This window comes from Oryzias latipes, chromosome 4, assembly GCF_002234675.1.
Source record: "Oryzias latipes chromosome 4, ASM223467v1".
NCBI classification, from domain to species: domain Eukaryota; kingdom Metazoa; phylum Chordata; class Actinopteri; order Beloniformes; family Adrianichthyidae; genus Oryzias; species Oryzias latipes.
Window position 1 is genome coordinate 24,250,974 of NC_019862.2, and position 27,929 is coordinate 24,278,902.

General features: G+C 38.5%; 1 protein-coding gene across 3 annotated transcripts in view; it reads left to right on the forward strand.

Annotated features, from left to right (window-relative positions):
- The window catches only part of tgfbr3 (transforming growth factor beta receptor 3), a 74,936-nt gene extending 47,997 nt beyond the window's left edge, over window positions 1-26,939 (forward strand). The window contains exons 6-18 of one of the 3 annotated variants that reach the window (XR_002290010.2): window positions 411-573; window positions 921-1,068; window positions 4,916-5,099; window positions 5,174-5,391; window positions 6,730-6,885; window positions 7,562-7,663; window positions 7,988-8,164; window positions 10,976-11,257; window positions 12,447-12,585; window positions 16,600-16,635; window positions 16,734-16,841; window positions 20,887-20,999; window positions 22,325-26,939. Coding sequence is in view for 2 of the 3 variants with exons in the window: in XM_011474319.3 (XP_011472621.1) it covers window positions 411-573; window positions 921-1,068; window positions 4,916-5,099; window positions 5,174-5,391; window positions 6,730-6,885; window positions 7,562-7,663; window positions 7,988-8,164; window positions 10,976-11,257; window positions 12,447-12,585; window positions 16,600-16,635; window positions 16,734-16,841; window positions 22,325-22,443 (1,832 nt within the window). In the remaining variant the exon portion in view is untranslated. The remainder of the gene's footprint in view (window positions 1-410; window positions 574-920; window positions 1,069-4,915; window positions 5,100-5,173; window positions 5,392-6,729; window positions 6,886-7,561; window positions 7,664-7,987; window positions 8,165-10,975; window positions 11,258-12,446; window positions 12,586-16,599; window positions 16,636-16,733; window positions 16,842-20,886; window positions 21,000-22,324) is intronic. The other 2 variants (XM_011474320.3, XM_011474319.3) reach the window with 2 other exon arrangements.
- Window positions 26,940-27,929: the final 990 nt, after the last annotated feature.

The following is a 27,929-nucleotide window of genomic DNA, read 5'->3' on the forward strand; positions in this document are numbered from 1 at the left end:
CCAGACTTCGCCTCCATTCTGACCGGTCCATGAAAATACTGTCTGACATTAAACCGGTTGGTGGCCTGAAAAAGGTTGGAGACCACTGCAATAGAATACTAATTTAGACAGTGTGAGGACTACAGTTGGGTATTGAGAGAGCGAGGAGGTTGAAGGTTCACTTTTTGTCTTCTGTTAGAAAAATTACTAACTTTCTGAGGCAGAAAACACATAGTGGGTAATTGTGTTTTGCAAACGCAGTAGAGCTGCTCGCTCATAACTTATAAGTGTTCTGAAATTTGCACCACTTGACTGAAGCAAAATCTCAGTGAAATCTTCTCCAGCTGACCTCTCTTGGTGTTGTTGGCGGTGTTGCTGATGTGAGCACAACCTCTTTCCAACTGCTAACGCAATCATGCTTCTACCCACAGATTCAGAGTTTTCTGACACCTGCAAGATTGACACCAAGTTCTTCTCTTTAAACTACATGGGCAGCTTCTATGACCTGCAGCCGTCCAATGGCTGTATCCTGTCTGTGCCAGGGAGAGGCAGAGAAGTCCACATCATTGAGCTTCAAAGAACGAACTCCAGCAGGTGGGCAGCAGAAACAGAAGATATAAAGACATGTTTTTGACAACAACATGCTCCTTTTAGTCTGAAGTTAATCACAAAGTCAGAAAAACCTTTTTTATTACACAATGTTTCCCTGTAGAAGATATTTTACAACTTTGACAGTTCCAAAAATGTTTCTTCACTTATATATTAATAGCCACAAAAAAGCAAATGTGAAAATGTTTTGAACCTGCGGTGCACTGAAATTGGCTAAAATCTTCATTCGTTGTGCATATGTCTGTTGTTTCTCTGGGAATACAGCCAAGTTTTATTTGGTTGGCCAGACGCAAGATGACACTATGTTGCTTTTTGTTATTTTTTTTCTGCAGTGGTCTCCAGGTGGATGTCATTGTGGATTTGGGGCCTTCAGAAGGCAATAGCCATGTGTCCAGGGACGTAGTCCTGGTGCTGAAATGCACTCAGCCCGTAAAGTGGGTTGTCAAACCTCACAGTGTAATAGGGAAACTGGAAGTTGTGGTAAGATAAAGGAATATTAACACACAAATGCTTTTTGGAGGGATTAATACACTGATGGTTATGTAGACATGCATGCTTCTTTGGCTCCTTCGAATGACAGAGTGAGGATAGCAGCTTAATGGTAGTAGAGAAACACAATTGACAAAGGCATCACATAATGTTAGAGCTGGACCACGGCAACTGATTCACATCAAATAAAGTCTCAGATTACTCTAATAAAACATAAAGGGCACTGTTTCTCTGCAGCCACAATCATAAGCTAATTACTACAGTGTCTTACATCCACCATACGTCAGTAATCTGGGGTTTCACTTTGAAGTAAAAACCTTTATTCATAAAACTCAGATCTATCAGGGCACCTATGAAAAGTAGTTTTTTTCTCTTAAAATTGGTGGATCAGTTAAATTTTGGATCAAGTTGATGCTGAACTTTCTTTTCTCCCAAAACCAAATGCAGTTAGTCTCAAGAAGCTCTAAAAATTGTGCTTTGTAAAACATTTATTTTATTAGTCTGGTTTTGCTTGTACCAAATGATTTGTACTCCTTTTTCTGTAGTTTCTCACATCTCTGTGGGCTCTTTCAGTATTCTACCAGTTATTGTAAAGGTGTGCAGAGGCCATCCTCTTCTCCTCAGCACTGTTGCTGTGCTGCTAAAGCCAGCAAGTTCCCTTTTTTTAACGCGTCTGTGTTTGCACAGCTGCCTGACTGCTGCTGTATATTTAACTCTGTAGGTCTTAAGTTTCAGGTCAAACCATTTAGAACTTCAGAATTAACCGAGAAATGTTGAGAGACATCTTTTAGCAGAAATGAAAACAAAAAAAGAAAGGATCACAATTAATATTAGGTGTTTATGTAAAGATAATCCAATTATTGGTATAATTTCAATTATAATGATAATCTAATGTAAAATAAACTGTATTAATAGTTTAAAAAGTTATTAAAAGCATCATCTGGACTTCGTTTTTCAAGTGAAAGCCCCTTTGATAAGAAGCAAAACTTCTTCAACTTAACAAACCAAATTCATTTTAAAAAGTCCTTCTGGTATAGAGCCGTCCTGTATGAATGATTCTTTATAGCTACTGTATTTATGTCACAGGTTTATCACTATGCTGGGCCCTTAGTGGTCGTGTTTTGACGTTAATGGCAAATCAGAAGAATATATTCCATCCTTTACATCTTATGGGACAGTTTTCTCTCCTGCAAAATTTCTTGTGAATTTTGAAACTATTTTGAAGACCAGCGTATGTGCACAGTTTGGAAAAAAACCTTTAGCTGACTATTTCAGCTTGTACATGAGGTATTAAACGTAATTCTTTCTTTTACCTTAAAAACATCTAGAATCTATGTTACTAATCTAAGTTCAGGTTTGATGTGATTTGTGTTCCTAATTACCTCAAGTTGTCCTGTAATTTATGTAGATGGATAAAAGTTAGTAGCTTCTCTTGATTGCAGTAAATGCTGGTTCCGAAGCATTTTGTACGCACCCCCAAGGTTTACTGTTAAAGGCCACCACAGTATGATCATTCATCAGTCACTGTTGCAAGACCACCCCACGTTTTCTGAGTGCAAACAAACTGAAAAAGAACAACAGCTTTTGATTAGCAGCTCTTGTTCCAACTCCCTCCCTTTGAAACAAGTTGTTGCTGCAAATTCTTCGCCTGCATAGTATTTCTTTGAAAGACCCCTGTTTAATATCAGTGTATAGTACGAGATGTTAGAAATGGTAACTTCTAAAAAATACAGGTCTCTAATGTATTGATCATATACTACCAGACACGGTAGTTATATTGGAGCGTGTGTGTACATTCATGCATACTCAACCAACTGAAAATTCTACACTTAGATTTACTTTAATAGGCTAAAAAATGTTGTAATCCCTCTGTTAATAAAGAAAAACCCACACTGGTTACTGAGCCTACTTTACTGAAAAAAATCAAGAAACAAATTCGAGAAATTCAACCAATTAAAATCAGACACAGCTTTTAAGTTTAAAGTGTGGGTAAATTGCGAGCCATAGAAAATATATAAACAAAAAAAGTGAAATATGTCACTTGATTGACACGCAGAATGCCCAATCGAATATTAGAGGATCAGAGCAGAACAATTACAGTCATACATGTTAAGGGAAAGCAGCACACTCCAAAGCTTTTCAAGCCTACATTGTTAGTCAGTGCTATGAGAAAAAATTAGTTTTGAAATGATTTCTAAGTTTCATATGAATCCAAAGAGGAATATTTTAATGTTTTTGGTAAGAAAATCAAAAACACGAGCTGCAACATTCTGGATCAAGTAAAACCATTATAGGAATTTATGTTTTTCAACCAAAGCCACCAAACTGTAAAAATGAATTAAAGAATTTAATTCAGCAAAGTTTACTTTCTCCTTTGCAAATCTGAAAAAAATGTCTGTAATAACAAAGTTGCAAACTTCCAACTGCGTTTAGTCCAAGTTTGACAGCAATGTTGATTTGTTTAAAATTGCAACAGCTCTTGTCAAAAGACTTTTCTATGAGTCCATATTATAAATGCTATTGTGCTAAAACACTAACCTAAATGGGGTGAGGAAAACAATCTCAGCAATTATCCCTTTCAACATGCAGTGTTCCTTCACAAAAGTGAATCTGTATGAGATAAACCGCGTAGATCTATACAAAAGACTGCATCACTTAAATCAATATTTCAATCTCAATTAAGATTGATTTAGTTTGATTTAAAAAAAATCTTCGAATAGGTCATCTTCTACAGCCGTTGTTAAAATCTTGCTGTAGCAACATGCTGACATCAGTGTTGACAGTAGTGCCGTCTTCCCATGTCTCTTTGAAAGGTAGCCAGCTCTTTCAGTGGTTTGATAGCCTTGTCAAAACCAAAGACTGTTATTGCTTAACAGATTTGGCTTTTTGAGAAATGACTGGGGGAAAAAAGAATCGCTCCTCCTTACCCGTCATTGAAGGGAAAACTAATCTGTCACTCTTTTAATTACAGCTGTAACATGCTGTAGCGGTTCAAAAACAAGCGAAGAGCTAAAAGAATGCATGAGACCAAAGAATACACGTTAATCATGCTCATGGTCTGCTGGTCTTTAAGAATGATAATTAAATGATGGCTGTGATTTGATATTAAAAATATGTGGGATAACAAGTATGAGACACATTAAAAGAAATTAAAAATTCTCAAATTAATTGGAATTTTTATGCCATCTAAACCCATTTACTAAACATGAACGTGAATTTTCCACTTTGGTAGACCATTTAGAATAAGACCATTCAAGGCTAAGAAAAGGTGCAAAACATTTGTTTTTGTTTGTCACCATTCGATAGTTTATGTAATTTGTCATCCAGCTGATTGAGTCACTCCACTTCAACATTTGACCATTTTGTCTAAAGTCAAAAGTTGTAAAGAAGAGCTGCATTACAGGACAATGTCGTCAGCATAAAACAGTAATTAGGATTTCTGCAATCAAACATGTTTTTGATATAATGTGGAAAATAATCTGAGCTTTGGGGTACAACATTGAAGATTTTAAGGGAAGTGAAAGTGGAACTACTCATTTGTAAACACTGTGGTCTACTTAAAAAAGTTTCAATTGTAATTGTATCTCAGTTTGAGATGCCCGTTTTGTGTAGACTTATTAATTACAAAGTTTGGACCACAATGTTAATTTTCTAACAGAATATTTTTTAAATCTAGTGCCAGGAAGAGTTAATTGATAGCCACAGAATAGTGACAGTCAGCCAACATTGTCTTAAGTCAAAAACAACTAGAAAATTAAATCTTACCGCACTTGTTTTGTATTTTTGTTTGTTTGGTCCTTGAGATTAGAATACCACAATGTCTTTTGTTCTCCTGTAGGCCTCTGATGCTGTGTGTGAAAGATCCCACATGTTCCCACATGAGTCAACGGTCTCCAAACAGAACTTGCCAACAGGGTTCCAGGCTTTGATCAGGTGGGCTCAGGAGCAGGGTTACGGCCCAGTGACTTCTTACACCAGCACCGCTGTGGCCAACCATTTCAGTATCACTCTGAAAGAGCCAGGTAATCTTACAAAGGCCTACACAGCAAGATAACATGTACTTGTAAAGTTTTCATTAACTCTGCATTTATTTTAGAAGCTGTGAGTTCTGTGGAGAGAAGATCCTCACTTGAGCATCTTGGAGAAGATTCTGGACCCTTTTCCTCTTCATTTTTTCCTCACTTTTCTGAAGGTCCGCCCTTCCCGTTGCCTGGTCAGAGCGAACAGCCTGACCCACAGGTTTTAGATGTTGCTCATACAGTTCTGTGTGAGGACAAAAGAATGGTGGTCAGTATCGAAAAGGAGAAGCTGAAAGTGAGTGAGCAGAAAAAAATCCTCTATTATTGATTCTGTTGGGCTAGCTGCAAACCTTGTATTGTTTTGCCTTCCTGCTTCATGAATGGATGTTTTTTCGAAAGTGTTCCCTCATTTATTGTGGAAGTTATCTTCCAAAAAATAACCCGTGATAAGGGAAATCTGCAAAGTAGTCAGCTTTATTTTTTACAAAAATTCTAGATGTTTTAAGCCTGTAAAACTTATCACAACACACTTTATGCACTTCCTTCAGATAAACACGAACATTTTCAAACTTTTCTTTCTTGTTTAAGCTCTCAGAGTTCAAACCTTCTTAGAAACACAAGAATTATAGAATGAAAACAAAAATCATCTTTACTAGTTTACTATGCGTTGTAAAAAGAAAAAACAAACGTGCAATATTGCACAAAAGAAGTCAGCGAGACCACGAAGGGTGAACCCTGTCACAGCGAGGGAACACTTTACTCTACCTATGAAAATAACTCTTTTTTTCAGTTTTACCTTTAATACATGCCCATAAAATACTTAAGGCTTCCTAGTTTTTTTAAATGTAATGATTTGGTGATTCCTCCATGATTGTCTTGGAAATGGAATCTTTTTTAGAAAGGCCTCTAAAATCCAGCGTAGTTATTGTCTTGGTCGTAAAAATGTTTACTTTATTATTTCACAATTTGTTTGGGTATTTATATCATCACAAGGTTTTTCTTAGAAGTCTGTTTTGGAAAAATAACATGTAGTAAGTAAAGCCATCAGGATAGTCAGTGCAAACATATACCCAATAGAGACAAATTGTCATAACCATAAGGATTCTAGTTATGTTTCTGCTCCACTCTGATTAGGAAATCTGTCATAAATCTTTGTGTTCACCTAAGATTCATTTTCAAAACTCTGCAAAATCTGCAGATGATTTGCTAAAATAGCACCACAGCAAATGAAGGACAATGTTGTGTAAGCAAATTTAACATCTTAACATTTACATTCAGTAATTATATATTCTAACTAATAATGTCTTTTTATAGAAACTTCAGAAAGTGAGAGTTAGTCTGAAGAGTATCAAAAAACATAAAATGTAAACGTATCTTGAAAGCTTCAAAGATTTGGTGTGTGAACACAAGGTTTGCTCATTACACAATAGAAACTAACTGGAATTTGTAATTAGAAGCTGGAACTCAACCACCTTGTGGGATTTGCTTATTTCCTGAAAACTCAGCTTCACATTTCTGCCTGAACATTTGCTTGTCTTTGCATTTACTTGTTTCTTTGTAGTTTGCAACATGTGCTTTTTAAGAAATTTGTTCCTCATACAGTGTTGCTGAGGGTTTCTGTGTTTCATCTTAGGAAAAAGGGTTCAATAATGCCGTCGTGGCGTTTTCAGATCCCAGCTGTAAAGCAACAACCAATGCAACTCACTACATTCTGGAAACTCCTTTTAATGGCTGTCAAACCATTGAATTTCCCATGCACGATAGTGCAATGCCTATGTATATCAACTCTGTGAGTATAAATCTAGAATCTTTTTCTTTTTTTTAACATAATTTTACATCAACAATAACAAATCATTGAGGTTGCATTCAAGGTGTTAGTTCTGCATCTCTACATGTTATACTGTAAACCAGAAGACTGGCAGCTGCATTGCTGTACCTTTTTTTTAAACTTTAAATCCCTAAAGGAAATAAAATTACATTTGTGTTTCTCAAGGTTGTGAAACCTTTGTAATGAACAACAGTCAGATCTGTTATTCCCCCGTTGACTGCCGTCATTTGGTGAATTTGTTTTCTGTGGTTTTGTGAGGGGCAAATGTGGAACACTTTCCTTTGTAAAGCAGAACCCTACGTTATTTTTTGTCTTTTCCGTTTGCACATGAAAGTATGGACGTCTTTTTCTACAGGAGATTTGTTTCTATGACCGTTTTTAAGAATAATTATTCCAGACTTTTGTCTTTTCTGTGTTGCAATGTATTAAGTAATTAGTGGCACTCAGTGTCAATGTTAGTGTCAGTGTTAATGTTTTTTTTTGTCAGATCTGCACACTGATCAGATTTTTTTTCTGAAACCACAGTGGATTTCTACATTTTGATAACTTCACCACTTCTAAATGTGACAGCAGAAGGTGTTACCTGTGTCAAAGCTTTGCTGTCAGCGATTGATTGAGGTTTCCCTGTGGATTGTAGGTTTTTGTAGATCCTGGTGAGATAAACAACAGGCCACAAGATCACAAAGCAGAAGATTGGTTAGGTCTGTTGTCAGTTGAAAATCAGCGACACTATATAGCGGTGAGTCAGCTGACTATGAGCAGTTAAATCCACTTTGTTCAAAGAAAGACTAACATGACTGTTTTTGGCTAAATTTGATTAGAATTTATTTTCAGTTTAAAGTTTTTCTAATTGTTCTGGTTAATAATAATTTTGAAATCTAAATTTTCTTATGCGTTAAAAACACATTTTGCATGATTTTGCTTTGCTTTGTAGATGTCGGCAAGGCTTTCTTGGTTTGTCTTTCTTAATTTTGTCTCCATTAGCATTGATGTGTTTTAAAATAAGTTTCTATTACCAGACCCCTGCAATTTTTATATTTCTTTTATTTTATTTTCCTTTTAGGTCAACTGCACTAACAGGAATGAGCCGGAAACACTGACAAGAACTTTGCCAAAACAAGACTTGCAACCACTAAGCGACATTACTTTCAAGATTGAGTTGTATGATACGAATCTCTTCAACAGTCCTTTGCGCCAGGCCTTCTACACAGTTTCACAAAACCAGACCGTGTTTGTGGAGGTACGATTGGTGTTAAGAAAGTGTTGTTTTATAGTTCAGTTGTGATGCTGAGAATTTTGTCATCAGATTATAACTTTATTGACAAAGCTGGTTTCTGTCTGAGAGTTGACCTCTTCTCACTTTGATCTTTGTGAGGCGCTCACAAGGTCCGTTTTTGTTTTGACTGTTTGAAGTTGTAATGGTAAATCTTTCTCGGACCTTTCACCCTGATAATATCTCTACTCTGCTTGGAAGAAATTCAGTAATTTCAAAGATGGTAACAACTGACATGCTGCAAACGTTTGAAGAAACATTGTGATATCAGCTGGAGATACTTCTCTGAGAGTGTAAACACAGCCATCTGTGTGTCTGGCACAATGGCTCTCAGCCTGCTGAGATCTGAGACTGTTGCATTCAAGTAGTTATCCATTAGTTTTCCTTGTAAGTTGTTTTCCCTTAAAGATTTCTTTGTGAGCAGCTACAGATTTCAGTTTACGGCATGATACAGTGCAAACTATGGTAATAAAATACAGCTTAGTCACAACTGCCCTTATGGCTAGATACGGGCTGTCTGCGGGCAAAAAATAAACAAACATGTTTGTGGTACACAGGTAGCCCATAGGAAGTATCAGTTGAAGACTGCTAAGTGAGAATGTTCACACACATTTGTTTCTATGGGCATGAAACGGGCGATCCTAGCAAGCGGTCGTAGCACACACTTAAACAATATGCATTGGTAAGTAAGGGTGACGTAGGTTAAATGCAGATGCATCAGTCTGATTTTTCCTTTTCTCAAACCCCTAAATCCTGTGGACTGCACAAGGAACTCTTTAGTATTGTTCAAATGATTAGTGTGTGCCCTGTACAAGTTTGCCCGCAGACCACCCGTATCTAGCCGTGAGGGTCATTTCGACTAATGCTTACTGACGACTAGTGTGGTGTAAGGGTACCATACGACAGCGTTACCTGTACGTCATAACTGTGAGCAACTTACATTAGCCTTACGAATACTTCATGATAAACTTTCCACATGCACAGCAATCGTAGGTTTAATTTCCAGTGAGCCTCAAGGGAACTGCTTCACACACCTGAACTAGGGTTGTGCCGATGGACGATATCATCGTCCATCGTGATGGGTGACTGACATCCCGATGGAGAGACCACCATCGTGATGCCACGCCCCCGCCACGTTGCGCGTCGACACCATAAGCCGCGGTTACATGTACAAAATATCCTGATGGGATCAATGGTCAGATTAGAATCCAACCGTGTAAATGGGCCCAGAAAAATGTTTTCAGAATATAAAAACGTTCACTAAGGTCACACTTTCGGTCGGAATAAATCATTCGCACATGCGCAGTTGGGTTTGAAAAACGGAAGGATATAAACTCCGCCGAGCGGCTTTTTTTTTTCAAACTTTATTGTATGTAACAATTCAATACAAAACATTGTTAAACAGCGCCGAGCGGCTATATACATTGACATGTCAGCTCGGTAATATATGAGACGATCTTCTAAACGTGCCTTTAATAATGTTACGGTTATTATGAAACACCTGTTCGCTCATCATTTGAATTTTAATCCGTGTGGTCAGTGCTTTTTCTGAACGAAGCCAGGATTAGCAGTATGCTAACACTGGCTAACAACATTAGCTTTGGGTGGCGCTGCATCCTGTGAATAACATCAGCCTTTATTTAGTCGGGACACGACTGGAAACACAAATCCACGTGATTGTTTGAATGTTTTCTAAGGACTGAGCGACATTTCTGCTTTGAAGCTCAAACCGCTGTGTGTGCTGACGATCCGAGCTGTGCTCAGACACACACTTTTAGACCCGGTTCTGAGTTCGGTTGCTTGTACCCCTAGAGCTGCGGGACGGATCGCAGTCTTAAATCTCCCACACATACCGCTCATGTACCCCCCCCCCCCCCTTCCCATCAAACACAAAGCTGTAAGTCCGCACTCCCCCGGAAGTGCGGGAGCGGACTACTTCTTTTCTAATTTGTTTGTTACTTTTTTTGTTAAAGTCACTTCCCTCAGTTTATACTGGATCATCGCGGATTAGTCATCAGTTGGGAAATAAAATGAAAAAAGCAAAAAAACGAATAGCAGTTATATAAGAACGAAAAATGTAAAAATACCCCACCCCCCCCCCCCCCCCCCCGACGATGTCATCGTCCATCCCGATGGTTGACAGCAAACATCGTCAACGGCCAATTTAAGGGACATCGCCCAACCCTAACCTGAACCCCCCTTAAAATACTTGAACCAGCCTCTTCTCTCTAGGACCCTCTGAGCAACCCAAAAACCTGCTGCACACATAAGTCAACCCCTGTAAGGTTGCATTTGACTGTATCTATAAACATCATGCTGTCTGTTTTAGAATCTTTTAAAGGGCTATTCTTAAGCCTTTCCAGAGTAAACTATATCCATATACATTATAATATATTACCTTTGGCACACTAAAGAACAATAAAAAAAAGTTGTTTTCATAGTTTCCCATCTTGATCTCTGAGGCACCGGCTTTCGCTCCTTGTTGGTGCCGCCTATATCATGACGCCAACCTAGAGTCGGCCTCTGCAGTGAGTGTTTGTCGTAGCCTGGCGGCGGTGCTGGCAGCGCTGACTCAAACTTAAACTCTTCTTTCTTGAAACATTTTAACACTCATCCAAGTGACTTCATCACTCTGCTCTCTGAATGTGGAAACGTTTCATGAAAGTAGATTTTGACTCCAGATGCCTTGACTCAACTCTAAGGCGTCACCTTGATAAATTAGAACTTTCACCGACCAATAGCTCATGGTTCATTTTTCTTTTCTTTCATTCATTTCAGGTGACTTCATCTGAATATCATCCGGATGTAAGCTTCATTATCACATCGTGCCGAATTTCTCCTCACTCCGACCCCAAAATGGACTTCGACTACAAACTCATCGAGACATTTTGCCCAACGGACGACTCTGTCACCTTCCTGCCTCCTCGTCCCTCTGCAGGGATGGAGAATAAACGCTTTAGTTTCTTCTTCTCCTCAACATTCAACAGACATTTGCTCTTCTTGCACTGCGAACTTTCTTTATGCTCCAAGACAACTAAAGGGAGCCAGCAACTGCCACTGGTGTGTGATGCAACTGTTATTGTGAGATGTGACAACTATGCTGTGCAGCTCATTTTTAAGAAAAGATTTAGTTTGTCTGTTTTTGCTGACTTAACTGTCAGTTCTGTCTCTGTTTGCAGCTGTCAGTCTGCAGTTCTTACCTAATCTTTAATGACTGTCATCTTCTACAGTAATTTTTTTGAACTCTGATGCTACGTTCACACCGTCCTCCACACAACGCACGTTCAATCAACCACATTCAATGAAAAGTCTTTGAAAATGCTAATATATACTTTTTGGGGTTCTGCTTTTAAAACCTTCGCGTTCACAAGTCACTACGCAAGTTTTTTGGCTTTATTTCCCAAACACGTAATCATTGAATGGGCATTGAAAGCTAAACCAATTGACCAACCAGAGACTCGGATTAGGTAGTAAAGCACATGTAGCGCCTTTTTGAATTCACGGAAATGCCAACAATTTGAAAATTGACCATGAAGGAGAGATGTGTTAATTGCACTTTGTGTTCCGGCTGAAATTATATAACATCAAGTCTTTCGTATATCAGAATAGAGCTGTGAAGAAAAAAGCCTGGAGCAAGATTTGCGAGATTTGCACCGCTTTGAAATTTTGCGCCAATTCTCTTTCAACTGTAGCTAAACTGTAGGTTCAACTGCAAACACCATATACTAAAAGCACGTTCAAGAACCTGCGTTCAGCGCGACACAGGCCCGATGTGAACGTAGCCTTGGTCTCCCATTTGCGACCTCAGATTTGCGGGAAGTTTGTGAAATGTTTGCTTTTACAAATGTCATTTAGAATGACTAAAATCACTTAAAGAGGATTAATTTTCTTCCTCCGAACCTCTTTTTGTAATCCATTTATTACTTACTGTTTTATCAAGAACAACATCCTGCAACAAAACAGAATTACTTTCTGCTTTTCCATGCACCAAGTTCGGGGGAAACCTTTTTTTTATCATCAGAATAGTTTCCGAACAGACATGCATTTCTGCTGCACCAAAACATTGAAGATTTTAAAGAAGTAGCCACACCCTCACCGAAGGCTCACAATGTAGAACCACCTAAAGTATCATTTGAAACTGTGGAAAAAATGGTATAAGGCTTTTACGTGTCTGATGTTTGCTTTTTTTCTGTCTTCTCTTTCCTTTCAAAATTTAGATAATTAATGTTGTCAATTCTCATATCCACAGTGCCTGAAACCCGATGAGGTCTGTTCCTTATCGTTGGACAAAATCTTGCAGTTGATGATGAACACCAAGGCGTCCGTGAAGACTTTGGTTGTTATTGATCAACCAGATCAACCGATCAGTTCTGTACCTGAGCCTCCAGGTGAGCAAGGGATGAGCAAACTCACTCTATGAACAGCGACTGAAAGTGTTCTAAAGACAGACAAAAGAAAAGTTACGCCCAACCTCAAAACACTACAAATTACTTCTCATCATCTGGTCTTTATTAATGGCTCTGTGTGCACATATGTGTGTGTGTGCTTAAGTAGCTGCATGGTTGTGTAAGGGCACTAGCAGATGCACATGTGGTGTACATCTTTGACATTTGTACAGTGGTGTGTGTTTGTGAGAGCACATCAGCATATGGTTGACTGCAGGAGAGAGCGGACCGCTCACACTAAAACTCGGCTCTGCTGTTGTGCCAGTTCTCCCTAAAGATATGGAAAAAGAGAACTCGGAGCACTGAGCAGCAGTTGTTTTCATTTAGACCCTCCTCTGTGGCCTCTCACCTCCGCCAGTCGGAGGAGTGAGGGGAGTGGTCATCTCCTCGTTGATTCTGGGAGACCAGCCAAAGTGCAAGCATTTGCTGGTCAGGATGAGTCTGAACTGTATTTGGCCATGTTTTGAGAGGTCTTTTGTCATTTAAATGGGATTTCTGATCAACCTCCAGGTGGAACTCTAGTCAGCCATGGGTTCTTTTGTATTGGTTGGGATTGTGTAAAACTAAAGCACAGAAGCTTCCCTTATACATTACATTACCAGTTCTACAGTCGGATTTCTTCCCGTCTAATTAGACCTTGGTTTTTACCGCTGTAAATACTTCTGCATGCATGGATGGAGTCAGTTTGAAACACATCCCGCAGCACTACGCCAACGCAGTTTGTACTGCCCACACCAGCAAGACGCTCAAGAGGGTTTATTTTCCATGGAGCAGAGAAAATAAACACAAATAATCCGTAATTACATTAATGAAGAAAAAAAACCTTCCAACTCCAAGCAGGGATTTCTAACAGAAAGGCATCTGCTATGCTAGGATGTCAAAGAAAACAAACAGCCCTTTTAGGGGTTGCAGTTCTGCTCTCGACAGCATCCCAAAGAGCTGAACTTGATCTACAAATCAAAGGTGGACAGCTGTGGCAAAATTGCTGCATGGAAAAACGCAGGAGCCTTCCTTCCAACTCAGCCAGGAAAAGTAAATTTACTGTTTCACAACACCAGTAAAGTATGTCTCCCTTTTACGAATGCTGCAAGTTTTTGAAGAAAAAAAAAAGAACAACTTTTATGAAAGGTTGGCAGTGTGGATCATAGCTGTACTCTAAGACAAGCAGTAGTGCTGTGGTTCTAGTCTTGAAGGGAAAGAGAAATGATGCTAAACAAGAGAAGGGATACATGCTCCAGGAAATACAATTAGAAGTTTCTTCACTTATTGTAGTTAATATACAGTATAATTTAGGTACTAAATTAACTTCCTCCTGCTTGCATAATGTCAATAAAACTCTGAAGAAAAACTCAAGGGACCCCCAAAACTTGGAATAGAGAGTAGGGCTTTAATGCAATTTTCTGACGATAAAGGTTGCTTTTTCAACCTTTTCCAACCTTATCTTTCAACACCAGGACGACAGAGTACAAAACGAACAGTTCTGTAACAGATTTTGCAATTGATAATTATTGCAGAGTTGTCTCGGGATGGGGGCAACAGAGACAAAGGCCTTAGAATTCAAATCCAGGAAATGACACTTCAAAAAGGAAGTGGTCTGTGTGATGCCAGGGGGGCAGGCAAATCAGAACTGCATAAATCCATTTAAAAACCTATGGTAAACATAATAGGTTCAAACAGGAAATAAAAAAGCCCCATTACCTAGATCTGAATTCTGTTTGCTGAGCTTTCCAACATGGGGTACATGAGGGATTCTAGATACAATACTGACAGCCTAAAGACTGTAGCTGAAGTTAATGTTTTAGCATTCTGAAAGTAAGGTTTAAATGGTTTATACATTTTACAGAGTAACCATTTGTAAGAATTTTATGATTCTCCCTTCAACAAATTTTATTTAGATATAGACATCTAGACTGTGGCATAAAACTGCCCTATAACATTAATTAGTAGAAAGTTAAGTCATAAACTTCTACTTAACTGAATGATGAGTATCAATATCAGAATCAGAATCAGAAATACTTTATTGATCCCACACGTGGGAAATTTGTTTGTCACCATAGCAACTGACAGCAGAGGGGAAAAAAGACTTAGAATGATATAAAAAAACAAGAACAAAGAAAATGTAGCATAAATGCAAACAACAAGGTGGTATAATTTAAAAAGCTATTTACAGAACAGTGCAGGTAAAAAGATGTGCAAAAGAAATGTACAAAATAGAAAAAAACTAAATAAATAGATAATAAAAAAATGTGCAAAGGTTATCTTTTGCATTGTGATTTGTTGTACAGGGTTATTGCATTGGGTATGAAGGATTTCTGGCACCGGGCAGTTTTGGAGCGGAGCTGTCTGTGGAGAGGATGCTCTGGGTTGTCCATGATTGAAAGGAGTCTGTTCAGTGACCCAGTGAACGATTTAAACCATGGGTTGACCTTTTAAATACATAGGCGTCTGCGGCAACCCCTAAATAACACACGCTCTTTGACATACCATAACTCTTGGACCATTGATGTTGAATTTGCTGATTCTGTCATGGAGAAAAGCAACTTTTCATGTCAGATTTGCACCATTACGCAACACGTGACTAATGTAAAGTGCTGCGTAACGTCATAAAGCTGCTTTTCTCCATGTCAGAATCATCTGGTTTATGTTGATTGTGTAAGAACTTTATTGCTGTAAAGTGTTGCATGTCAGCTCGAGGCTGCTTTTCTCGACTCCAGAATCTGCTGGAATTACAATAATTGCATAAACGGTTATAGAGCTGCAGTAGTTGAAAGAATGTCAACACTGAACTAAAGCTTAGATTTTAAAGGGTTAAGAGCTGGTCAGAGGTAAAAGAAAAAACCTGGAATGGACTCATTTTGTACGAAAACCAGTGTCTACACAAAAAATCAAGCTATGCTTGCATCTTGTTCATCCAAGAGGCTAGCATTTGACCAGGGATGGAGCTGCTGCTACCATAGCTGAAGTGGGACTTTGTTTGGCTGAGAGAGGCTAAGGGATCTGATTAGCACCCTGGTTGATTGATAATGTTGGAGAAGGGTTGTAACGCCCTCAGTTTGAAGGGTCAGTCTATTCTTGTCCCAAGGTCTTTTGTCGTTTACCTACTTCCTATGCATTGTTAAAGCAATAACAGGAAATGATGAACTATATTTTATATAAGCTTGAGTTAAAGTCTGAACATTAGAACCTTTTATTTGTTTTTAGTTTGATGAAGTGACAATGTTGATACGGGGATAGATTGTGCATAGCTGGTGGGTTCACAGACCTGAACTAGTTTCAGACAAAGATGAGAAAGCTCCAATGAGTTTTCATCACAACACAAAAGATAACATGAACTTCCAAGTTGTCAAGGGAATGTTGTGAACTGTGGTCTTTTTCAACCATGGCTCTTTGTGTTCCTCTTTTATCTTCTTGTGAAGCTACAAGCTTTATTGGCCTATCTCTACATTCTTTGCATAACAAGTCTGCTGGGACAAATAACATTGGGGAGATGAGTTGGGGGAGTGACAGGAAGGATGTCCTCTGGCACTCATCCCTTCTGAAATTAAAGTCCTTTTTGATGAGCTGTCATCGTTCATAATACGCGCTGAAAACTCAGAGGTGTTCTTTCCAACTATAGCCTCCATTGTCCTGGAGTGCTGGACATGAACCAGGTTTGCCTCTTTAGTTGTGCTGTACACAAGCGTCTTTGTGCTGTTTGTGAAGACATCATTATTGCTAATTCCACTTTTGAAAGGATGCCAGGTTGAGCAGAGCTTGTGTCAGTAGGTTCATCCAGCAGGCCAGTGATATCTTACAAAAAAGCTGCTCTTTCACTGTTTTTCCATAAAAACATGTTTCAGCTAACAGCATTCCTAAGTATCTGCTGCTTCTTGCACATGTGGCCAGTCTTATATACAACAGATTTATTCTTATAGTAGTTAACATGCAGTAAAACATTGTTTTTCTTGTCTTTTGCAGTTGACTCTACAAAAGACAGGAGTCCAGAAAACCCTAGTAAGCAGAAAACATCATTCCTACTCTAAGGCATATTTTGTTTATTCTCACATATATCATTCTGAACTCTTTGACCTCTAATCTCTTCTGTTTCCCAGAAATCGTTTACGTGCTGGACACTCCAACTGTGGCAGGGATTGCCTTTGCAGCGTTTGTGATTGGGGTTCTGTTGACTGGAGCTCTGTGGTTTATTTACACCCACACAGGTAGGTCCTTGAACTGCTGCTCGGTTGCAATGACACTGCTCTCCACATTCAAGAAAAGATAAGATTGGAAGGAATGTTCTGGCGTCTCAGTGCTAGCAGCATGTTGCTGTGATCGCCAAACATTCAGAGTCTGTCACAATAACATGTCCACTCTCCTACTGTAAAAATAACTTTTTTGTCAGCAGCAACAAGTCTTCTCTTTCCTTCTTTTTACTTTTTGGGGGCTACAAGTGATCAGCAAATATTTGCAGTACAATAGTTGGAGACGCTGTGGAAATTCCCCTTGTTGATTTAAGTGGGCTCTCACAGGAAAAGACACACAATCTCTCAGTTAGATGCCAGGATCTTCCCCGTCTCTAGCTTGCTGACCCTGACTGACCTGAAAAGGAAGTGTGCTCCCAGCAGCCCAAAGAGTCCACCGCCAGATAAAGCTGCCCTATTCTCTGCTTTCAGTGCCGTTGACCTTCATGAACATCATTCATTAGGGGTTTAAGATAACTTCAACATTGTAAACGTCATACTAAGGCTGAGCTTGAAAGGTAGAAAGAGCAGATTCTTTGTTAGTGGCTTAAGGCCCGTGCACACCGGGACGAATATTCGCCAGGCGTTATTCGCCAGCGTTTTTCGCCACGTTTTTTGTGTTCACACCCAGGCGATTTTCGCTGACGATGAGCTGAGCGAACATGCAATTTCATTCCCTGACATTAGATGGCGCTTAATGTAAACAGAAATACTCCTGTACACAAGGTGGCGCTGCGCAACTTTACGATTCTTAAAGTCGCTTTTTACTCAGAAGAAGAGAGCAAGTATTTACGCGTTTGTCAGAATAATACAAAGAAAACATGAATATTTCAAGCACCAGTTGCTCCAACTGGTGCTTGGTTCGGGGATATTTTAGAATGTCCGTCATTATTGCTTCGCGGCAGTGTAGACGCTACTTGGCGTCTATCTTCTTCGCTGGTATGTGTGCTCAGCAAGGCAGTTTTGTGTTTGAGCGCCCCCAAGTTGTGTTTTACTGTAACTTCAGAAGCACCAGACACGTGTGCAAAAGCGCCATTCTCATTGGTCGAATAGATTTCGACGCGAGGCGTCAAAAAAAAAAACGAACCCGAGGCGTTTTTTTTTTTTTGACGCTTTGACGCGTGGCGTTTTTTCGCGTCGGTGTGCACACTCTCATTGGTGCCCTTTGTTTAGTCACGAGGCGTTAAACGTCGGCGAAAATCGCCGGCGAAATTCATCCCGGTGTGAACAGACCTTAAGAGTGAGCTTGTCCCCATACCATTTAGCCTTGAAGCAGCTACATAGATGCGCCCAAGTTAGTCACACTCTTTCACAGTTACACACACTTATGCAAGCTCCTCACATGTTGTCATTGTTACATAAAACACATAAATAAGCCTGTTACACTCTATCACATTTACATACTCATGAATGAGCTCCTCACGTTCTGTCATAGCTACATTAACACATAAGCTAGCCAGTTACACTGTCAATGGTATAGACACACGAGCAAGCTCTTTACACTCTGTCACAGTTATCGAAACAAGAGCAAACTCATCACATTTTGTCATAGTTACAGAGACAGACTAACAAGCTCCCCACGTGCTTTCATAGGTACACAAACCACATGCACACTTGTCACACTGTCATGTTAACAGATATACATTTTTCACACTCTGTTATGATTCCACAGACACAGGAGTGACACTGTCAAAGTTAGTCAAACGTGTAACATGCTCGAGCATGTTCCACCCTGTCATAGTAACACATACGAATGAGCTCCTCACATTCTGTCATAGCTAGATAAACACATGAGCAAGCTCACCCCACTCCATCACAGTTACGGACACATGTTCAAGCAGTTACTCTTCTTAGAGTTGCACATATTTACAGGGCAGGATTGTATCCAGGCTTTAAAGCCTTTTCTAAATCTTATCTTAAACACAGTATTTTATTGGACTGATCAAAGACTCTTGTTTCCACTTTATGGATTTGTGGATAATGTTAAGTAAATCATTTGATGCATGCGAATGATTTTGTGGTTTTTTAGTCCCAGCAGCTCCAGTTTGCAACAGCTTTATCTGTTCCAGTTATGGACTTTAAAATTATGTTTTATATAATGCTAATAAGAGTGTTCTACCCAGGCTGATGTGACATTAAAATCTTTTCATTTAATATGTGCAATATTGAGCTTGTTGTCTGTCATAAACTTAAATGGTCATTAACGACAAATGACTAATGATGACGACCTACGCAGACGATCTCTCTTTTATGTGCTCAAGCAAACACTCTTGCACGCAGGTTTTATTCATGTTCTGATCATGTTAAAATTGTTTTATTTAAATCGTACTGCACTGCTTTATACATGCAACACTTGTGGATTGACTACAGGGAATCAAGTATGCAAAAGTTACAAGTTGCTAATAATGATTCTCTGAGGATTTTATTAAAAAGACCACAGTGGCGCCGTGCTAGTGAGATGTTTGTTGGTGCTGATGTTCAACTCTCTCCAGGCTTTTTTAAGACATTTTATCTATGGTTTTAGACGACGTCTTATTGCCTCTCAGAATTAACTTATTTTAGCACTCACCAATATAAAGCTCAGGATTCTTAAAAATCAGTCTCCAGTCTGGAGATACTGGTATGGACGCATTTTTAAGCCCTTCAATGTTTAAGGTTGTAATTTGTGTTTTTACTTGGATTTTTATGCCTATTGTTTTTAGAATTTTTATTTGGATATTTATTGTACCTTTGATGTATGAATTTCTGTTTGTTTTATAGTCTAGTTATTTGGACCTTGAGTCCCTTATTAAATAGTTCGTTCATTCATTCAATGGAGCAATAAACAAATCCTTTAACAACCTGGTTTATAAAAGAAAAAAATAAATACAAAGTTGGCAATGTTACAGTAAGCTAGTCCACCACAGCAGAAACTCAGCCTTTATCTGTTATCCAAACTGCTGGGGAATAGAAAAAACACCAGATTTTGTGTGTAGTGAAAGGTCACTCAGGACGAGCAAGTTCGTTGCAGTTGCTTAAATTTCCTTAAATGGCAACATTTGAAATGAACCCAAAGAAGCGAGCTCCCCAACTGTTACATGTAGTTCAAAAACAAAGTTTTAATACTTTAAAGGCCCAGGGCCTCTCATCGCTTCTTTTTTTGCTTGATTTAATTTTGTTTATTTATTTTTTTGTCCAGTTCAACTGAATAGACTTTAAAGTTACATGATGTCAGATGACATATCTGTGGAGTGAAAAGTCTCTCTTTATTCTTTTCTAGAAACCCCCTTCCCTTTGTCCAGCTGATGCTGTTATAGTTAGACTTTTTCCACAAACAGGTTCATTTACTCACATGAGAAGACTTTTTTTCATATCATCTGCTTTTATTTCAGACCAAAAATAACAAAATTAAAGACAATAATAAACTTACTTTTGCTAGATTTGATTATTTTTATTCAAATTGATTTTATTGTGTATATTCCTAAAACAATGTGTTTTATCCCTCACACTTACACAATCACATTTCCTTTGACCATACAACCATTGACCTGTGGTCATATCCGAGTTGTAGGTAAATTATTTCTAAAAAGTAATTGATTACTTTACTTAGCTACTGGATCAACACTATAATTAAATTACTTTACTCATTACCTATTTGAAAAAGTAATTCAGATCTCGCTACTTTACTTTTTTCCTGTTATTTACAGATTCTCAAGGGGAAAAAACAGTTTTCACAAACATCCTCTTGTATTTCTTTTAACTTTATTTTTAAAGCAATGACCTCGTGCAAAGTATGAACATAGTTACAGATACAACCTGGCTTCATTAGAATTCAGACAACAGTGTGAAAAATGACACAAAGATAAGTTACAACACATGTGGTCTATGCCACTGCTCAAAGTGGGATGAACCTGTTATGCCTACATTCATACCTATCAAATCTGAAATTAAACCACTCTGTGGAAAACATAAAACACTATTTGGGTTTTCCAGTACAAAAAGTTTCATCTGTCTCTCTCTCTCTACATCTGCCTTTTGTGCACAGTTCTGCGCTGCTGCGAGTCTACCGAACTACCCCACCCCCTCTGCGGAGCGCATTGAGCGCCACCACATATTGACCAGAGACGCAGTCATGTGCAGCTTAGAGAGAAAAATAAAGTAAGAAAGGGTGAAATATTATAGAAAAAAACCACTGCCAGGAAGGAGTCGGCTCGTGTCTAAGAGACAACTTTAGAGTTGTTTCATTCACATCAGTACTCGGGACGAGTCTCTGCTCTGCTGCTCCCCTATTTCAGCAGGACCAGCAGTCTTAGTTGAGATCTGAGAACCCAGATGTTAATGTTGACCAGACACTTCAGTGCAGCTCTTACCCTCCTATCCAGTGGGACATTTCCAGGTCATGTGGCCTAAACAATCCACATGCTGACTATACCCAGTGACTTTACCAGCCCACGGGATGATTTGGTCACAGAAACATGTGAACTCGTAAGTGTGAATGTTCCACCAGCTTAAAAATCTGGAACTCCCATCACCCACCACTCACCATCATCACACAAAAACACAAACAGTTTTGACTCCTATACCTTCTACTAGAGGGCTCACGCATTCATACACAAGCCGGATTTCAAAGTTATCAGTGCAACTCTAAAGAAATGGAGGGAGGGACTACTACTGTTTTTTTCAGTTTCTGAATCCACTCTTAGAAATTTAAGATTGTGCATACAATGTAATTTCTTTTGTACTTATCCTTCTTTTAGACACGGCTCTTATGTTTGGCTAACACTTAGATGATTTTAAATCAATAAAGAAAGTTTATTTATTTTTAGGATACTATATGCTAACATTGCAGCATTGCAGATATAAAAAAATATCTGTGGAAAATGTGGACACTATAATAAAATTAGAAATCAATTCGTTCCTGCAGAGGTATCAATTACAACCGTCTCCGGGGTTATAATATGAAGCGATTTTCTTTGATGATGTTCCAGCCTTTGACAACCCAATCTACAAAATAATATTAGACTGAGGAATTGAATTTAATCCAGCAGATTAGGTGAATCCCTATTGTTTTACGTGGTTTTGGTCCAGTGAGGGAATTTCTCCCTTGCCAAAAGGCCCTTTTTCCCTAAACATCTGTAGAATACTAAACCAGTGCTTGTACACCTGAAAAGATAAGATGAAGTGGGGATTAATGGAAAAAATTAGTCACAAGATTTTTTGTTTTAGCCAAAACACTAAATACATGAAGGGTTTTTCATTGCAAGTTTGAACCTTCACTGCTTTTGACTGAAATTTTCTTTTTTTCTTTGCATTGTTTTTAGCAACAATAAGGTGATGTTTGTGTTGAGCATTTTCTTTATACCAGTGAAATGAATGCAAACAATAATGAGTCTTGGTGCTCCAGTGAAAATCGATTTGGACTTTTCTTTAACTCCCTGCAGCCAGGTCCACTTTAAACGTGCCATTCCCTGCTCTGTTTCTAGGTGAGAAACCTGCGGCGCCGCCGGCCCAGAAGTCACTTCCCGCCTCTGAGAACAGCAGCACGGCTCACAGTATTGGCAGCACACAGAGCACGCCATGCTCCAGCAGCAGCACAGCGTAGTCCAAGATGTGCTTGTCCTGAAGAGCTCAGGACAAACCCTGGGCTTCACAGTGACTGGTTTGTTTTTCAAAAATCATGAAAGCGAAAAAGTAAACACCTGTTATTAAAAAAAAAATACATATATATATATCTGCATCCAAAGTGCAGAAAAAAGCATGCAAAAAAGGAAAAACTGTTTTTTTATAAGAGTCTATCAGATGTGCAGGCATGTGAAAATTCTGGAAAATGGTTTATATTAGTTTTCTTCATATCCAAATGCTGCTTTGATATTGACAGTATCACATAGTTTGGGTTTGTTTTGCCAATGCTTAGTTTGTGGAGCACCTGGCACGTGTACTTTAGCTGTGAGCAAATGCAACGACGAGGCGCCGATGGCTGGCCCGTAACGTGTTGCTTAAACTCAAGCAAACCAGGAAAAAGGCAGGGGGTGGGGGCAAACTGAACCACTATAAAAGAGAGGACAGAAGTGCAGTAGAAACACAAGTCTGTAGCTATGGTTAAATAAATGGCTCAAAATGATGATTACGTGTAGAACGGAAGAGGGAAAAGGGAAAAAAAAATGTGAAAGAAAAATGTGAAAAATGTGCAGGAAAACCCTACAAGTCATATGAACACATGATGGATTCATGCCTGATGTTGTTGGCGGTTATTTCTTTAGTCTGATGGTGTTAAAAGGCTTCAGACCTGTACTTTTTCTCATGCTCAAGCGCCACTAGTAAACTTTTCAAGGGGGGAAGCAGCTTCTACAGAGCTCTGTAAAGTGGATCATGACAAATGTGTCTTCACAGGGGGATACTTTCAAAGGAATTCCACCTAATATTAGCTTTGGACACATACTCCTATTTATGACGCTGTACGCGTTACCGTCTACCACTTTAAACCCAGAAAAGCTTTTAAAAGGAGAAATGTTTTAAAAAAAAAAAGGTTGAGTGATTTTTTCAACATTAGTAAATTTAAACTTGCAATGAGGAGTGGTAGCACCTTTGAAGCTGAAGCTGAGTTTCCATCTGAAGCCATACAGACTCCTTCAAGCCGCTAAAAAATGTAGATTTTATTAATAATATTCCATTAGTAATGGGCTCTTTCTGTGGAAAGCTGTTTATCTCCTTAAGTCACTCAGACTACTGGATTTTTGGACCATAAAGCACACCGATTTTTAAGGCAATCATAAAAGACAATCTTATAATGCAACTCCACTACCCAGCATGCTTAGAGGAACCAAGAAGCAGCGGGCGATTGGTCAGTAGGGTTAAGGGGAAGTTTTCTGCAGTGAGCAGCCTAAAGTTCAACTTTATTGATAACTCCTGACTACAGTAATACCCATAATACCCAAAGTCATACTAAAACATTTTGACCCACCTTTGAGCACCTTGTACCACAGAAAATCAGTTTAAGGTCATTCAGCACAACCAGGATACACACAAAACGTCAATATTTGAGAAAATAAACGATTTTAAGTGCGTATTGTGGTCCAAAATATACAGTACTCTAAGTGCACAGACATGAGATGTTTCTCTTTTTATGCAATGTTAGGAATTGGGTTTATTTTCTCTAAAATGTCTTGTTTTTTAAGTCGTGTAAATAGTGTAAAAAGTTGTAGCGAGGCAGGTTTTGTTCAATTTTACTTGTTGTATTGATTAGCGGAACAAGTTCGTTGAGGATTTTCAATGTTTTAAATAGAAGACAGTTGGCTTCAGAGCACAATGGCCAGGTTTCAAACACACAAACCCAAAATACTGTCCTGCCATCTGTCCTGGAACAAATTCTGAAAAAAAAGAGTGAAGGTTTTCACCTCCAAAAGACAGCCACAGCTTTGATATCACCTGACGATGAGCAGTCCAAAAGTAATCGTACAAGAATTTTTCTGGATTTAAGCTAGCTGTCCTTGTCTTTTCTTGAATAATTTAGTTCAAGTTTTGCCACTTAAAGCATGTTGATTAAGCTGTCATTGATTTTAACGCTTTTTAACACTTTTTCTACATAAACAAAACAAAACAGCAAAACCTATATTTTTGTCTGTGTTGGGGTCGGGGGGCTTAAAAGGAAATGCTATCTTGTTGCTAACAAAAGTCTATCTGAAGATTTATAAAAACAAAACCCAAAAAATGTATTATTTTCTCAAAATGTTTTTATGTTTTCTTTGTATGAAACTTTCTACAGAGTATAAATATATATTTGTTTATAAAATTATATTTTGGAATATATTTACTATAGAAAATGTACTTTGCTTTTGTGTGAGTACTGTGAATTGTGGATTTGCTTAAACATATGTTTTTTGGGATATTGTGTGCGGAATATTCCTAAAAAGTCACAAGTCGGCCTTTGAAACACAGATTAAAGTTGAATTTGAACCACCCCAGTAAAATAGAGAGAGAAGGTACATATAAACTTTCTGTTTTTACAAAAGCGACCTTCTAATAAAGCCTATTGATAGAAATAATGCACCATCAGCCCATTTGGTCAAAGTTTATAGGAAACAACTTGTCCTGTGAAATGTGGATGGGATGTTTCTGCTCCACACAGGACAGTCAATTTTATGACACCTTAAATGCAAAGTAGCTGTGAAGTTAAATGTTATACCAGCTAACTAAATATAAAACATTGTGGATTTAAAGACCAGACTTGTGACAAGGATTCTACGTTTTGTTCATTTTTTGTTTTCACATGTTAGCGTCAAAGAAAAAGTGAGCATTCACAAAGCATGTTCATAAGTATTTAGGACCTCAGTAAACAACATCAACTTCTTGTTGCCACTTCAGCTGAAACTTGTGAAATGTGTGAGGATGTATGAAGATTAACACAAAGAATAGATATCTGCTTAAATAACCGTGAACATGAATGTTTAAATGAGATACAAACTTCTAGTTGTCACAGGAGAAAGAAAGGCGACCCTTATTGCGTTCTTAGCGGTCTCAGGACATGTGAGGCATTTCTCTGGTCCCTAAAGGTTTTGTAAATATAGAGATGAACTCATAAACCAAACAAAAAACAGAGACAAAAAATGGATTAGATTATATTCAACGTTATTGACATTATAAATGTACAGTGTTGTTTGGCAAAAGTTAACTGAAACCAAGCTGTCCAGTCGTCGGTTTTCAGTGTCCAGTCACTATGGCTAACTCACTTCCTTTTGACCATTCATATTCTATAGTTAACATCAATGATCATCAGTGAATACGTGTCCATGGTTTGACCTGATTTCTTGCACTAATGCTACAATTATGGTCAACATTGACTTCAGAACAGCAACTTTTAGAAGTTAGCATATAAAACCATTACCTTGTCTTCTTTCCAGTTTTTTCTTTATTTTCAGTAACTAATGATAAATTAACAGGATGTTGCTTCTTCCTGCACTTCATTTTTGTCTCTTGTTTTTCATCTAACATTGTTTTTATTCTAAAGTATGACCTGCTAAGGATACAAAAAGGATGTTTTTCTTTTCACTGTTATCACAGCCTAAACTCCTTAATAAAAAAAGGATTGAAGTCCCACTCCGATCATCTTTTGATGTGTTTAAATGAAATCCCATTGATCTTTTACTTATAATTATGCCATCTTTAGCCAAAATTTAAAAAACCTGTGTTGTTTTCTAGGACATAATTTCTGCACAGCAGACTTTCATTCGAAATTTGTCTCTAAACTGTGGGCGGGACTGTTGTCACGGAGCAACCCCACCCCCACTCCCCCTCCCAGCAGGGTGCTTGTGATCTGTCCAGCATAATTTCTGTTCCTGATCTACAATGATTTCAGTAAAGAAATCCACAGAAATGTAATTTTCTTTATATATGTCCTCAATCATGAAAAAAAAGCCACAAAAACATGTTAACAACACCAAAAACACATTTTGTATCGGAGTGGGTCTTTAAAGCTGTTGGGAGAGTCACAGTTTGTTTTGTAAAATGTGACAAATCCATATCCTACATGCATCTGTAATTATCATCCTCTGTTGCTGTTCTGGCTCCTTTTTTTTTTTCTGGATCCAGTCCGTGTTCAGATAGGATTAGTATTTTTATGCAAAACAGTCATTAGTATTCCCAGAGGTTCAAATATCCTCTTGTTTGTCCCCTTCTTGCCTCAGTGCATGCTGGGAAAAGTGCCATGTTCGTCTGATGATAACAGACAGACATGGATGAAGTGATTCTCACAAAGAGTGCCTTGTTTGCTGAAAGTATGCAGAGCTTCTCCTGCTAAATGTTTCCCAATTTCTTTTTCAACAGCTGTAACTGGAGCATAAGTCTTTCAAAGGAATTATTGATTGTAATTTGTTTTCCTTGTTTTTTTTTATCATTTGACTACCTCATGTATTTAAATGAATGTGCAATTTTTGTGTCTGCATTTGTGCTTCAGATGACAACAGTTTTGTGATTTATGAAGCCGTGATGTGTTAAAGCTGAATGTATTAGCCTTTCTTCCGCTCCTGAAACTTTTGTATTGCTGTAAATATGGAGAATGGTTGTATATTCATTATGATGAATACATTTTTCATTTAGTCAAAATATTTGTACTGTGGTTATTTAGTGTTGGCTCTGTGGTCTTAGATTCAGTACCCACCTCTGGTGACTACAGAAAGTGCAGAGGGCATAACACTTTAATTCAAACCAATCAGCATTCATAACAGCTTTTTCCAAATCCCTTCAACCTTTTTTGGGCCTTTTGTGAAACTACATGTACAATATTTAGCCTTTTTTTTTTTTTTTTTTTTTTTTGCCTCCTTGAGGCGTCTGCAGTCTGTTAGCTTCTCGTCCAAATGATGAGTAATCTTTTGCATAAATCTTATCGGGGCCCCAAATTGTGAAGTCATTATTTCCAATTCCAGCTTTGCCTTTTGGGAACGCGGAGTACGGATTTTTTTTATGCTGAGTCCATGTAATCATCAGCATCGGGTGAAACAGAGAAACAAGGTAAATACAGGATCCAACTGGGCAGAATCCAAACATCTAACACCAGAGAGACCACACGATTCAGACCAGATGTCAACCTCTAGACCTCAGTACCTCCACTAAGGTTTTGAACTTTTCGCCTGACCAGATCCTCAGGAAAAGCATGACCTGCTGGCAAATAAAGTGGTTTTACATTCATAAAAATACACATCAGTCCTGAAATAATGCAGAGAGCATCAGTTCTCCAGCTGATAACCCCTCAGTAATGAAAGAGGGCGCAGGAGCAAACTGTGGCTCCAGAGACCACTGTTTACCAGATGCATTATGGGCATAAAACCTTCCCTGAAGGATTAGTCAAAGCGGGCTGACTTGTGCAGGTGTTGCCCGGTCATCTTTCAAAACCAACAATGAGGCCGCATTGACCAACAGGCGTTCACCAAAACTAGACAACAGAACAATGGAAAACCACAGTCTGGTCTGACGAGTCAGAATGGAGTTTGAAAACACAAAACAATTTGTCCTGCTTTGTGTACACCAGTGGTTCCTAAACGTCTGTCTTCTATACTCAACATTGTTCGTCATGTCGTGTGAACAGCCTCCCTCATG